The sequence below is a fragment of the Setaria viridis genome, chromosome 5 (genome assembly GCF_005286985.2).
Source record: "Setaria viridis chromosome 5, Setaria_viridis_v4.0, whole genome shotgun sequence".
Classification (NCBI taxonomy): Eukaryota; Viridiplantae; Streptophyta; class Magnoliopsida; order Poales; family Poaceae; genus Setaria; species Setaria viridis.
In genome coordinates this window covers 25,698,165-25,712,201 of record NC_048267.2, presented here as the reverse complement: position 1 = coordinate 25,712,201, position 14,037 = coordinate 25,698,165, and the positions used below count along the sequence as shown (strand labels likewise).

Sequence of the window (14,037 nt, the reverse complement as noted above, 5' to 3'; positions counted from 1 at the left end):
ATGCGTTAAAGGGACCTATTTGCATGCGGTGACTGCTTACGTATATCTTATTAGGCTTTTTTTTTTATCATGGGCTTGCAGGGTGGATGGGAAGTAGGACATGCATGAATGTTGCCAGATAGGACACACCCATGCGGCCTGTTTCGGCTCTCAGGACGGTACTAGGCTGCCGCTATCCACGCATTTTTATTTTTGTTTTATCTTTTTAAAATATGATAACTTTCTTATTAATTGGCCCTTTTCAATTCTGATTGCACCACTATATTTCCTACAATAAGACCTACAAAACTAGACCCATGATGCATATGTTTCAATAAATTTTATGTGCTAGCAACTTATGTTGAATGTGGAGTAACTACTTCTATACCAAGTGTAGCAATTTATGTGTAAACTTAACAACAATATATATATATATATATATATATATATATATATATATATATATATATATAGAGAGAGAGAGAGAGAGAGAGAGAGGGGGGTTGCTACAACATATTCTTTTACTTGAAATTATTGCATCTATAGAATACCTAAGTAGTTGCCAAATTTTCTCTACAAAAATTGATACATTGTTACAATTTAATTTTTATCAAACATACAATTAGATTTGAATGTACATGCCTTATAGTTATAGTTTGGGTGTACATAAATTACAAATTTTACCCTCATGTTATTATCTATCTAAAATATCTACATAGGTTGCTAAATTATCTCTACATAGGTTTTAATATCATACATACTATACAAATTGTTATGATTTTTGCACACAAGTGGTTACACATTCTTTTGTATAAGTTGATACATTTGTCTCTACATAAATTTGCTACTAGATTAGTAGACATATGACATATAGTATGGTCTAAACAGTCTTTAGATAAGTTTACATTGCCTCTAAATAATATGCCACACTGTATGTATAAAAGTTGTCTCTCGGTCAACACATAAGTTTTCATACATAAACTGCTATACACTTTATACATAAGTTGCGACGTACAATCAAAATAAGTTGTCTCTCACATAAAAACACTTTAAAACATATCGAATATGAATCTTGTTTTGTAGATTTTATTATAAGGAGTGCAATGGTGCAAACGGATACTTTGTGAGAGAGTAATGCTTATTTAAAGAAAAGGTGGCTAATTTTCTTGTTGATGTTAGACATCATTTGAAAAGCAACGTCTCCGCATATATTGCTCTGCTTCTGTGAGGTGTCCTTATTCGTGCGTGTTCCAAACCAACTAGAGACACGTGGTGACACCAGATAGAGGTCGTGCGCATGAAGTTTGTGCGACCCATCGCGCGTTATCTCGGTCCAAATGTAATTGTATTACAGGAATGCGTAATCGGACATCGGGCAGTTCACGGCCCATTCCGCTCCTCCCCGACCACTATCACATTGATTACGCTACACTCGGCTTCCTCTACTATTAACTGGTTACTACATCCAGTCAAACAAAGTCTGCAATCAACGATTCCACCACCAAATACCTGTAACCTAATTCTCTTATTGTTTACATTATGTGACCGTGAACCAAACATCCTAAGATTATTTTTTTTTCGTTCGCCATAGTGGACTTCAAAGTGACCGCCCATGATTTTGCTAAATTAGGCTCTTTTTTAGGCGGGTTAGCTAAATCGGACTCTAGTGCACGCTCGACTCCCGGACTAAACACTAAGCCAACGTTTTTCCTTTCGGGAATTGTTAGTTGAATATTGGTTGCTAGTTTACCTCAGAGATTGTATAAAATAAAATATGAAACTCTCACCACTAAGAGGAAATTATACTCCATTTTTTTACGTGTTGCATTTGCTTGTCCTAAGGCAAATTTATCCAATTTAATATTACTATTAAAATATAATATTATATGAGGATTTAATGAAATAAATTTGGTATTGTAAATGTTGATATATTTTTTCTATAAATTTGATTAAAGTGAATAAATTTAAATTAGTGCAAACCAAACGTGACATGTAAAAAAACAAAGGGGTAAGAAAGAACAATAATGCTTAGCTTTTTGGAAAAGCACTTAAAAATATTAAGTATGCTTTATTATATATTTGTAGTTATTATATGTTCTACTTACATAGTACCACATTAACAACATAAAGGAGAAATTCGAAAGTTTTTTTCCCCGTTGACCGACTACACTATGATCAATCATCATGGCAAGTTGTCGTATCCCTACACTGAGGATAAATATCGTTGTCAGACTAGAGCATTTGCACCTTATGACAACTATGTGTGTCATGCAGTATTTACCGATACTAATGATCAAATTTTGAGGCACCAATTGATTATGTTTAGGATCAAACACGCCTATATTTTTGTGTCTGCTGATTAGCTGATATTACTGGTCCGGTGTTCAATGAGCAGCAGCAGCTTCCTCTTCCCAACCAAGAGAAAACCTTTGATGCCCATATAGTTGTGACGTCATCAGATGGTAGAACAAACCCGTAGTCAAATACGGCAGATTTGCCGCCGTCCCAATGCCCGACCCATGACTCCCTCCTCCCCGTCGCTCCGCCGCCTTCTCTTCTCCCGCCGCCACCCCTTCGCTACGCACCATCACCGCTGCCGCCACAGCCTCTCCGCCTCCGCCGCCACCACCCCAGCTCCCTCCCGCGACCGCGCCGCGCGCCTCGCCGCCGCCGTCCACGGCGCGGCAGCGGCCAAGAACTTCGCGCACGCTATCCGTTTGACGAAATCCCTCGTTCAGGCCTCCTCCTCCCCCGGCCAAAGCCGCGGCTCCACCGCCCCCACCGCCGGCGGAGCAGCCTTCGCCGCGCTCGCCTCCACATCCAGCACCCCGGCCCCCGCGCTCGGCGTGCTCGTCATCGCCCTCTGCCAGATGCGGCTGCTCGACGAGGCGCTGTCCGTGTTCCGCCGCCTGCGGACGCTGCCGGAGCTACCGGCGTGTAACGCGATTCTAGACGGGCTCGTCAAAGCCCGCAGGTTCGGGTGCGCCTGGGAGCTGTTCGACGAAATGCATAGCCGGGGGATGGTGCCCAGTGTGGTGACGTACAATACACTCATCAACGCGTGCCGGCATCAGGGTGCTGTGGCAAAGGCTCAGGAGGTGTGGGATCAGATGGTGGCAAGGCGGATTGATCCGAATGTGGTCACGTACACGACGATGATATGTGCACTTTGTGAAGAGGGCTGCATTGGTGATGCTGAGCAGGTGTTTGACGCTATGAAGGAATCAGGGATGCAGCCTAATCTTTACACATACAATGTGCTGATGAGCAGCCACTGTCAGAGACATGATGTCAACCGTGCATTTGCGCTGTACCAGGAACTGCTGAAGAGTGGTCTAGTTCCAAATGCTGTTATCTTTACAACCCTGATTGATGGTTTCTGCAAGGTGAAGAGGTTCAGTGAAGCAAAGGAGATGTTTCTTGGCATGCCCAGGTTTGGGGTTGCTCCTACAGTTCCTGTGTATAACAGTTTGATGGATGGAGCTTTCAAATCTGGAAATGCACGAGAAGCATTAGCAGTTTATCAGGAGATGACTCACCTAGGGTTGTGCCCGGATGAGTTCACCTGCAGCATAGTTGTGAGAGGCCTTTGTGACGGAGGGCAGATTGAGGTAGCGGCCAGGTTCCTTGAAGGAGTGAGGCAATCTGGGGCTAATCTGAATGCAGCTGCTTACAATGCACTGATTGATGAGTACTGCAAGAATGGGAATTTGGAGGAAGCGCTAGCAACATGCACTAGAATGACTGAGGTTGGAATTGAGCCCAATGTGGTGTCGTACTCCTCGTTGATAGATGGGCATTCAGAGGTAGGGAATATGCAAATAGCAATGGCTATATACACTGAGATGGTGGCTAAGGGGATCGAGCCCAATGTGGTCACATACACTGCTCTTATTCATGGTCATGCCAAGAATGGTGGCATAGATGCTGCTTTTCGGTTGCATAAGGAGATGCTAGAGAAAGGTATCTCACCTAATGCTATCACCGTGTCAGTTCTTGTTGATGGTCTGTGCAGAGAGAATAGGGTTCAGGATGCAGTCAGGTTTGTGATGGAGTACTCAGGAATGAAGTACAATGATCTTCATTCTTTCTTCTCAAACTCTACAACTGAAGAAGACCATTTAATTCCAAATGGTGTGATATATATGACATTGATATATGGCCTCTACATAGATAGCCAACACTATGAGGCTGGTAAGCTCTTCTCTTACATGAGAAAATCAGGTATGGTGCCTGATAGCTTTACCTACACATTACTTATTCGTGGGCAGTGCATGCTTGGCTATGTCTTGAATGCCATGATGCTCTATGCTGATATGATGAAGATTGGTGTCAAACCAATGAGGCACAAGATAGTCTGCCCTGAGATTTGGTAACGGGTACCACTGAATGACACCAGAACTGTTGTAAGTTAAGAATCGGCTTTCAACTACAGACTCGAGCCTCATCTCTATCTTCCCTACTACAACCTACAGATGGACGAAATACCACATTGTTAAGGTTGCTTCATTTTATTTATATGTTTATATATATGGATAAGCACATATACTTTAAACTCTTTAAGGATTTCTTTTGCAAGTTTAGCACAAGGATTTATTAAAACATGCTTGACCATTGCACTATCCATTACTTGATTTCTCAAGTGATAGGTTTCAGACTTACAGTTGCACCAAGGTGCCAATTGGTGCCCCCTAGGGGCACCACTGACCCTCTTTAGTCCAATTAATTGAACCAAAATTTTAAACTATGGCAGATTTTGAAAAATAGTTCAACTAATTAAACCTGAGGGTCAGTGCTGACCCTTAGGGGCACTAATTGGCACCCCTCCGGTTGCAATTTACGATTATATGCAATTTTGAGCAAAGTTTACTGGATTGCTTAATTTGCCTAACTCTCAGCTAGTAGAGCAAATGTGGTGTGGTGATGATATTTTTGTTACTTTTAACTGGAAGTTATGCACCACATTCCTCATTTAGTTATCTATATGAATGTGATCAATACATTGTTAGTCTTAAATGATGTTTATCGATGTTAGTATGTAAGCATGTAGGTGGTTCGAAAGCTCTAGCTTTGTAGTCTCTAGAGGGTGTACATGTTTTTAGTATTTTTCATTGATGAAATCCACTAACCAGGATGGTTTTACAAGTCCAACAGAGCAAATTTGGAGTTTTATGCTTGTCTAGCCTAACACCTAAATATGAGAACATGAGGTGTCTAATTTACAGATGTTTCTTTATTGGCCATCATTCTCATTAACTATACCTGTAATGTGTATTGGTACGTGCTCTGATTCTGCTGTGTTGGTTTGAATAACAGGGAAAATAGCTGATGTCGGCCGTGGGAGCCCTATAGAAAGTGCTGGTTGCAAACTGACATGCCGGCCATGTGCCTATGTTTAGTTAGGCTATGGAGTAGCAAATCCTCAAAATTTCTTTTGCTGTGAGGTGTTTACTATTTCAGGAACTAACCAAAGTCACTTTAAATGATGGTTTTGTCAGGTAATATTACTTCTGTTATTTAGCATGCCTTCCTGATCTCACATTAGTGGATGTATGTTATTTGTCTTAGCCTGCTGGATCTCAGATCCAATGAATACATGATTGCAATAACTTAGTTTCTTAAGATTGGGTTTCAAAGTGTTGCATGTCTAGATATGTCCATTTAATTGTTTTTTTTCGCTTGCATATAAGAATGCCAACTTGTATGTCTGTAAGATTGCACATGAATTTTTGGTTACTGGTAGGTTAGTATAGCATGCCAACACTAATAATGCCTGCAGGACGAGCTTATGTGGGTCAACTTTCTGTCTGTTGAAATATTCTGTTTCAATGGTTGGAAGCTTATCAAATCCCTATAACATTGTTTTCTAAGTCTGATATGTGTACCAGTCGTCTGTTGTAATGTTAAAGATACTACACATACAACAAGCAAGCATTGTTATGTCATAACTACTACACTGAGACTTGGTCTGATGTGCATGTGGACTTTCATGACTTTTGATATTCCTATAGGAAAATGAAATATTGAATTTAACGTTATTTGCCATTGCTGCCATACTGTCCAAGAAAGTTTGTAACCTTACTGAAATATTCAAGGTCTAGGGCATCTAGAACCATAGTGAATCAGCTTTCGTGTCTTAACTTTACAAAGATCACACATTTTAAGCTTGATTTTGGAGCTACAAGGCTAGATATTTCTAGCCAATCGAGTTTAACATTTGACAAAAAAATTGTGTTGGCAATCCTAGTTAGCTTAAAATATTGTCTGGTTCGCTTAGTTGCCATATTAGCAAGGTTGAGTCAAGGAGCGTTTGGAACTTTGGTTTGCTTGCCCGTCCAGCTCACCTCACTTGGTAAGCCTATCCTAGCTAGAGTCGGAGGTTGGTGTTCACTCGGCTGTGTTAGTGATGGATATCCTACAAAGTGCAGGAAACAAGGTAGCAAGCAAGGCAACCAAAAGCTGCTTTTCTTGTCCAGCCAGGCAAAGCAAGCCACAATTGGCAAGGGATCCAAACGACCCTTCATTTTCTTTAGAAAGAATTAAGATGGTTTCTTCAAACAAATGCTGCATCTAATTCTTGCCAATTATCATGGCAGTAGTTGAAAGTAAGTATTGTGTAGTATGATGCTCATTCGTTCATCCTGTACTGCAAAATACAATAGTTATAGCTAAGTGCACCAAGAGATCTGATATAGTCAGAAAGATTGTAGACCTAATGTTATGTTTTGAATAACTGCAGCAAAAGCCACGGTTTAACTAGTTCCTTCCCTTAGCTCTCTGGGTCCCATTGCTAGCCTTTCACCACCATTTGTAGGGATTTAACGGTTTGCGCCTAATTGTTGTGTTTAGCACTAATGCTAACTATTGAATGTTTATCTATAAGTCATGTGTAATGATAGATGATAATTAATGCAAGAGTAGAATAAGGTTTGGAACTTTATTCTGTTTCCTGACCATGCCTTCTTTCAGTGGAAGCACTAGGCACATATATTCTGTCAATGACAATTGCATTGTTTAGAAATTACCTACTTTATTACTCCCCCGTCCCAGTATATAGTTAGTTTTAGACTTTCTGACATAGATTATGGAGAGCGATTAAAAAGGTCTAAGTTACCCTTGCTACATTTGCAAAGTCCAAATTTATTTGCACACAGTAAAATTAAACATGCATGCTGCACCTGCATGCCTGCTAATTGTTTACCACCAACACCTTGCCATGTGTTTGTATGAATCTAAATTAAACCTGCATAGCAGAATGCGAATGCAGATAGATGGGAGGGATATTTCTGACAGTTTACGGCTCAAATCACCCCTAGGAACTCATAAATAGCTATATTTTGGGACAAACTTTGAACGCTAAAACTAGCTATATTTTAGGATGGAGTATGCTTTTGTAGTTTGTACTCATTATGTTGCTTAGCGAGACATATATACACGTCAATATGGTTAATGGTCAATCGATGTTGTGTATTGAATAATCATCTAGCAATTATGTATTTATTATTCTTATGACCTAATGAGATAGTTATTAGCATGTCTCTGTTATCAAAGTTGAAGTTTTTATCCAGTTGACTGAATATCTCTAAGGCCCTCTGAATGGTTTGAATGTGCATTATGGCATTTCTTGCACTATTTTTTTGGGTGAAGTTTCCATGATAAATGTACGATGTTTGTTTACAAGAGTGGCATTATTACTGCTGTCTTCTACCCTCTGTTAATTAGTGATTAATTTTCAGTTTGCTTTCCCTGTTCCAGAAAGAAAAACCACGAAGAACTGCAGCAGCAGCAGCAGCAGGAGACACTATCGGAATCTGAGGCACCCATCCACATGCATGCATCCTCAAGACATGGGGAGGTTTGCTAGTGGAAAACCACTACTGCAGAAGCTGAAGGCTGGAGTAGACTCAAGCAGGGAAGCCTCTTCTGAAGGCATCCGACAACAGTGGAGTATCACATTGATGTCATATATAATTGTTGCCAGTTCAGTGCAGGGTGCAACTTTGGCATTGTTGCAGGCCAATATCCCCTCCATCGTAGTGGAGGGTCCACTCTATTTATCAGCCCAATTAATGAACTTCTGAAGGCACAACATTTCTGCTCAGCTTCAGCAATGGAGGAATGAATGATAGCTAGACAAACAATGGCAGCACCAAAAATATTGCGTATTGTACCTTCACTCGCAATTTGGCAGGTGAGAGTTTTTGTGTTCGGTTGGGAATGTTTTGGAATGCTTATTTATGGGTTCACCCGTTCACTCGTTTATTTACCTCTTTCAAATGTACAGTTATGCTGAATGGGCCTCAGCTAAATTGACAAAGGGATATTAGCTCTAATGTAAGATACCGTGAGCAAAGTACTTGAACTAAACATTATTGCTTTGATTGGTTATAGGAAATCAGATTTTGATTGTCTTATCCTCTTGACCTGTATGGATACTGCAAAGTCGCTGAAAACAATGTTTGGACGGTGTTGAAGAACCCAACTGACCATGATGACGCATGCTTAAAGTATTATTTGGATTTTTTTTCTTAGATGCCATTGTCCATAATGGAAGGGTGATCGCTGTTGACAAACATCGGTGCATCTTTTCATGGAGCATGGATGGTCGGAACCTCTATTCCATAGACCTGCAAGATCAGAGACTAGTGCCAGCGAAGACTCAATGGAACGCGTGCTTAGCCCCTGTTTATTTCACCCCCAACTCCTAACTTTAGCACTATGCAAAAAGAAGATTTTCCATCACATCAAACTTGTGGTGCATGCATGGAGTACTAAATGTAGATGAAATTAAAAACTAATTGCATAGTTTTGTTGTACTTTGCGAGACGAATCTTTTGAGCCTAATTAGTCAATGTTTGGACAATAATTCACAAATACAAACGAAACGCTACAGTGTGCTACAGTGCTGTAACAGTAATTTGGCGCCTCCCAACTTTGACAACTAAATAAGGCCTTAATATGAGTACACATCCTTATATAGGCACGGTGGCTTCTAATACAAGTAGCATGATGGTGCATATCCGGCGCGCCAAATTTTCACGACAACTGAGAAATCAGGGTTTTTATGGTATAATTAATAACTAATTAAATTATAGTTAGTAATATAGTTTGATCTCAGGTCTTAATTGGAATGTGCCATTATATCTATATCTATATCTATATATATATATTATGCTGATAAAAATAACGCTGGTGACCAATGTTTATTACATTGTTAGGCACCCCAGATAACAACTTTGACGACCAAGTAAAGAAATAGATGATCTAAGACAGGCGCTGGCATTCAGTAACTACAAGCCATTTATAAGATAGGCTAAGGCACGCCTCCATAACTTGATCGATCAAAAGAAACAACAGAATAAGAATGCTTCACAATACGATGCCAAACAAGCATTAAAAAAAATCAGATGCACTCCTATCAAACAGGTTTTAATCATTAGTCGGTACATCATATCCCGTACTGCACAAATTTCTGAACTACTATTATGTTTTTTAAAAACTAAAGATCATGAATCTATGTGTGCTTCACATACTGTAGTCTTGCTGGAAAATGCTGCTCCCTGAAATAAAGATAAATAAATTAAGACATCAGCTACAAGTCTCAAGTCGGATCATCCATGATAATCATGTAAATTGCTACAGAAGAACGTCTCTGTCTAAACAATTTTCTTGTGCAAAGCTTTCACATTGCTGATGCATTCACAATATAAACAATATTATTCTCAAATCAAAGCCAAACCAAGAGAGTGATCTCACCTTGGTAGCCCAGCCAATAGCACCATATGCATATTTCATCAAACACTCTTTGAGCAGCCAAATATGACGAAAATATGGCAATTGGACTATGATGTAAGAAGAGACATTACATATAAATTCATGACCATAAACATTTGAGAGTAATAATGCACTGCGATATAAGAAAATGAAATTTTATAAACTTCTACTGCTGTACAGTTCATTTTAGGTTAGACAATGAAATTTGTAAACTTCTAGCTTCGGACTACGATGTAAGAAGACAGTACATATAGATTCATTGGCCATAAACACTCAGAGTAATAAAGCACTGCAATATAAGAAAATGAAATTTATAAACTTCTACTGATGCTTGGTGGAAAATGAAAGTTATAATTTTTTCTGATATCGATCGAGTTCTAGTACCGGTTTAGAACCCTTTAGTACTGGAGGCCCGACCGGTACCACTAGTTAATGCATTTAGTACCGGCAAAAAATAACCGATACTAAATGCGCCATTTAGTACCGGTCGGTAATACCAACCGGTACTAAAATGCGAGCCACGTCGTGCTGTTGCGGACGACAGTTTAGTGCCAGTTGGTTTTACCAACCGGTACTAAAGAGGTTATTCTTTTTTTATTTTCCTTTTTTTAATTTGTATTCGTATCCGCTTGTGTTAATATATCAAGCCATTCAAATCCAACACTCAGAGAACATTATATATGCAATGAAATATATATGACCAGTCTTACAAGTTCGTACATCAATACTTAAAAAGTTTTGGAGAGAGCAAGTTCAAATCCATATGAAAAAGGGTAGGAAGGAGTATATCCAATGCATGCTACATATTTCACACTCCGCTTTGCTTCCTTAGATATTCAACATAGTTTAAGTCTCCAATCCTAAATTCTAGAACTTCATCAATTTAAATTAGAGCATGAATTAGTGCACTCTCTATCGCTTAACATGGACGATCACATACACTACTATAAATCTCGAACCATGGAGAGATAAACTCATATGGCCTGTAGAAAGTAAGATTAGCTTGGAGCTTGAAATCTCTGGTGCGTATCGGGCTTCCACCCATGTAGCTGTAATTTAACACATCCAAGACTTGAGCCAGAATTGCATAAAAGCTCATTGCCACAATGGTTTGGCCAAAGAGATCCTAAAAGATGAGAATAACGTGATGAAAGTTAAAAGATGTAACATAACTAAAAATGTAACATAACTAAAGATGAAAGTATAATTAGAATGATAAAAAATTTCCATACCATGTTATGTTGATTCAGTTGATAAAGCCTCTCAGTAGTCATAGTCACATTGCTTTCTCCCTCGAGTACCTTTATTCGAAAATATGAAAAGTCTGACATAAAGTACCTATGATCCTTAAGGTGTTGTAGGCCGGCCTCTACAACGGTCCTTTCAAAAGTTACCCTATTTGGTGCTACTTGACCCCATTCGGCAATTGAAACCATCAGGATGGCCTGTCCTGGTACCATCCGATTAGCCTGTCCTTCTCGAACAAGTACTTTAAAAAAGATCTTTACTCTTTTAAAATTCCGCTCACTAACAACCTCGGATTGCACTAAAGGAGAAGTACCACCTAGAGCTTCGATAACATCTTTGAGCCATCTAATTGGGTTGATAAACTACGTTGTATGTAAGTAAATTTAGGAATTATTCATGTGTTGTAAAAAAACAATTACAAGAGGGAAGGAATTGCTTCTTTGCTTCGATCGCCAGTAGGCAAGTCAATGATGCTATTAGGAAAGTAAATTCTTGGAGGACGAGCTAGCAGTGGCTCCTTGAAAATATAGTGTCCACGGCCACCACCATAGCCGCCACCTCTATGGCCGCCACCACCATGGCGAAAAGAATGACCACTTGCCGTAGTTAGACCAAACTATCAAAATAAAATTATAATAAGATAGATTATTTCACAAACATCAACTTCAATAATAATTACGCTGTAAAACATCATAATTCATGAAATGTTAAGAATAAAAGATTGTCCATACTTCTAGGAATAAAAGATAGGCTACAAAATAATGGAAGAAATTTACAATTATTGTTTTAGATCTTATGTATATTGTGATAACTAATCGTATCAGCAGAAATTCACGAAATTATTAAAAAATCACTTTCACGCATCAAAATCAAAATTATCAAAAAAGAAAAACTAAGCTGGAAGGGGCGACGATGGCATGCGGGGAGACGCAGCGGCGGGAAGGGGCAGTGGTTCCCGCGGAGCCTGCAGGGGAGGTGAGACAGCGGGGAAGGGAGAGGCGCGGCAGGGGAGGGGAGAGGTGCGACGGTGGTTGGGAGGCGGCGGCGCGCGGGGAAGAGGAGAGAGTGGTGTGGTGATGGGGGAAGTAGCGAGGCGATAGTGGAGAGGGGAGGGAGAGAAGGTGGGCGACAGGGATGGGGACAGGGCGACGCGGACGGCGCCGGCGTGGCGTAGAGGGGCCGGAGGGGATGGCGACGGCGGGCTGGTGAGGACGGGCCAGGGTGGCGGCAGTGGGTGACAGGGACGGGGCTGGGGCAGCGGCGGTGGGGGACGGAGACGGGGACGGGGTGACACGGACGGGGCGGAGCGGCACAGAGGGTCCGGGGAGAATGAGAATGCTAAGTGTTGGAGAAGATGATGCAGTTGTTGTAGGGGCGACAGTATAGTACCGGTGCTAGCCACTACCCGGTACTAAATTACTCCATTTAGTACCGGGCAGGATTTCCAACCGGTACTAAAGTCGCCAAAATGGCAGGAGCTGAAAGTAGGGGCATGTAGTAATAGCTCGACTCATTTTAGTACCGGGCAGCGCTTCCAACCGGTACTAAAGTCGCTAAAATGGTGGGAGCTGAAATTGTCGGCCTCCAGCAGTTTCCTTTCCTGCACGACACTCTATTTTCTTTTATTATTTGTTTTTATGTTGTTATATTTATTTTATATATAATAAATGGAGTAAATATAGGAAAAAAAATGGAAAATAGCAAAACATCGTCCACATCATGACCGTTAATCCTCATTACATATGTAGAGTATTAATAACTAGAGTATATTACATATATGAAATCCATCATACATATTAATGCTTACATATATCTCACACATGAATGAGATACTTAGAATATTAAAGCTTACATATATCTCATGTTGGGATACGAGGTAGGCTACGCTAGCGCAAAATATATTTTTTCTACTACGTAAATCAGGAAAACTGCCGTACATGGATCACGGGATTACCACTCGATGCACAGGTGCGAAAGATGTAGAAACGCGTCGGGGCAGTGAAGTCGATCAGGCATCGACGCAGTGTAGTCGAACACGTCGACGTTGAGCAGGAGCTCAGCAGCTCGTCCACGTGCAGCGACTCCCTCCTCGTGCCGTGGCTCGTCAGGCTCGTCGTCGGCTTGTCAGGTTCCTCGTCGGAGCTCTCGTGCAGTGGCTCGTCCAAGTGCTGCAGATGCAACACCTCCAAGGTATCCACATGTGCGGGGAGGAAGCGTCACAAACCAGACTGCTAGGTCCGCGAGTTGCAACAAGGTGAGGGCGTGGGAGGCGCGGCTGCTGCTGGTGCAAAAAGGGGTTCAACCCTAGGGTGCCCCCACCCCTCAATATATAGGGGTTCCTAACGGGTCTCTGGGTCCGATGCCCATTCGTACTCCTAAACCTGGTCCAATTTAGATCACATCTGAATTGGGCGTCCAGCCCTTTAAGTGTGTGACCCTATAGGTTCATATACGTATAGACATGGCCCGAGTACTCCTACTCGACCAATAGTTAGTAGCGGCCTCTAGCAAGACATACTAACTCCAATACGCACATGAAGATCATATCAGACGAACCATCACAACATCACGTACATGCTATTCCCTTTGCCTCACGATATTCGATCTAGCTCCAAGCCGACCACTCTTTCTCGATGCTGTGATTTGGAATCTCTTTCTAGGTTAACTCTTAACCTCACGTAGCATGGCCATGCATTTCCGGATCTGATCACTCGAGGAGCCTAAAGATATCTCTCTCAAATAGAGAGGGGCAAATTCCATCTTGATTGACCATGCCTCACAGCATGCTTCTTGACAAACCCGAAAGCTACCTTTATAACTACCCAGTTATGGTGTAGCGTTTGATAGCCCCTAAGTAAGTCGATCCACATCTTGAGTACATACGGCAGTCTCAGGTCTAAGGACAAAGCGTACACATTGTGTAAAGAGAGAACTATGTAATTCGTGTTGGGTCAGTCCTAGCACGTGTCTCTACACGTGCCCACATTATTAGTTTGACATCTCCATATCCATGACTTGTGAAACATAGTCATCAAC

General features: G+C 41.0%; 1 protein-coding gene and 1 long non-coding RNA gene across 2 annotated transcripts; both read left to right on the top strand.

Moving 5' to 3' along the window:
- Positions 1–2,451: 2,451 nt before the first annotated feature.
- On the top strand, positions 2,452–5,477 carry LOC117859154 (uncharacterized). The gene is made up of 2 exons (XM_034742353.2): positions 2,452–4,479; positions 5,296–5,477. The coding sequence occupies exon 1, from the start codon at positions 2,499–2,501 to the stop codon at positions 4,353–4,355; it is 1,857 nt and encodes a 618-aa protein (XP_034598244.1). The 5' UTR covers positions 2,452–2,498; the 3' UTR covers positions 4,356–4,479; positions 5,296–5,477.
- A 7-nt stretch (positions 5,478–5,484) lies between these two features.
- On the top strand, positions 5,485–8,393 carry LOC140222711 (uncharacterized). Its single transcript, XR_011898150.1, has 2 exons — positions 5,485–6,584; positions 7,735–8,393. It is a non-coding gene; the product is annotated as an uncharacterized lncRNA (long non-coding RNA).
- The last annotated feature ends 5,644 nt before the right edge of the window (positions 8,394–14,037 follow it).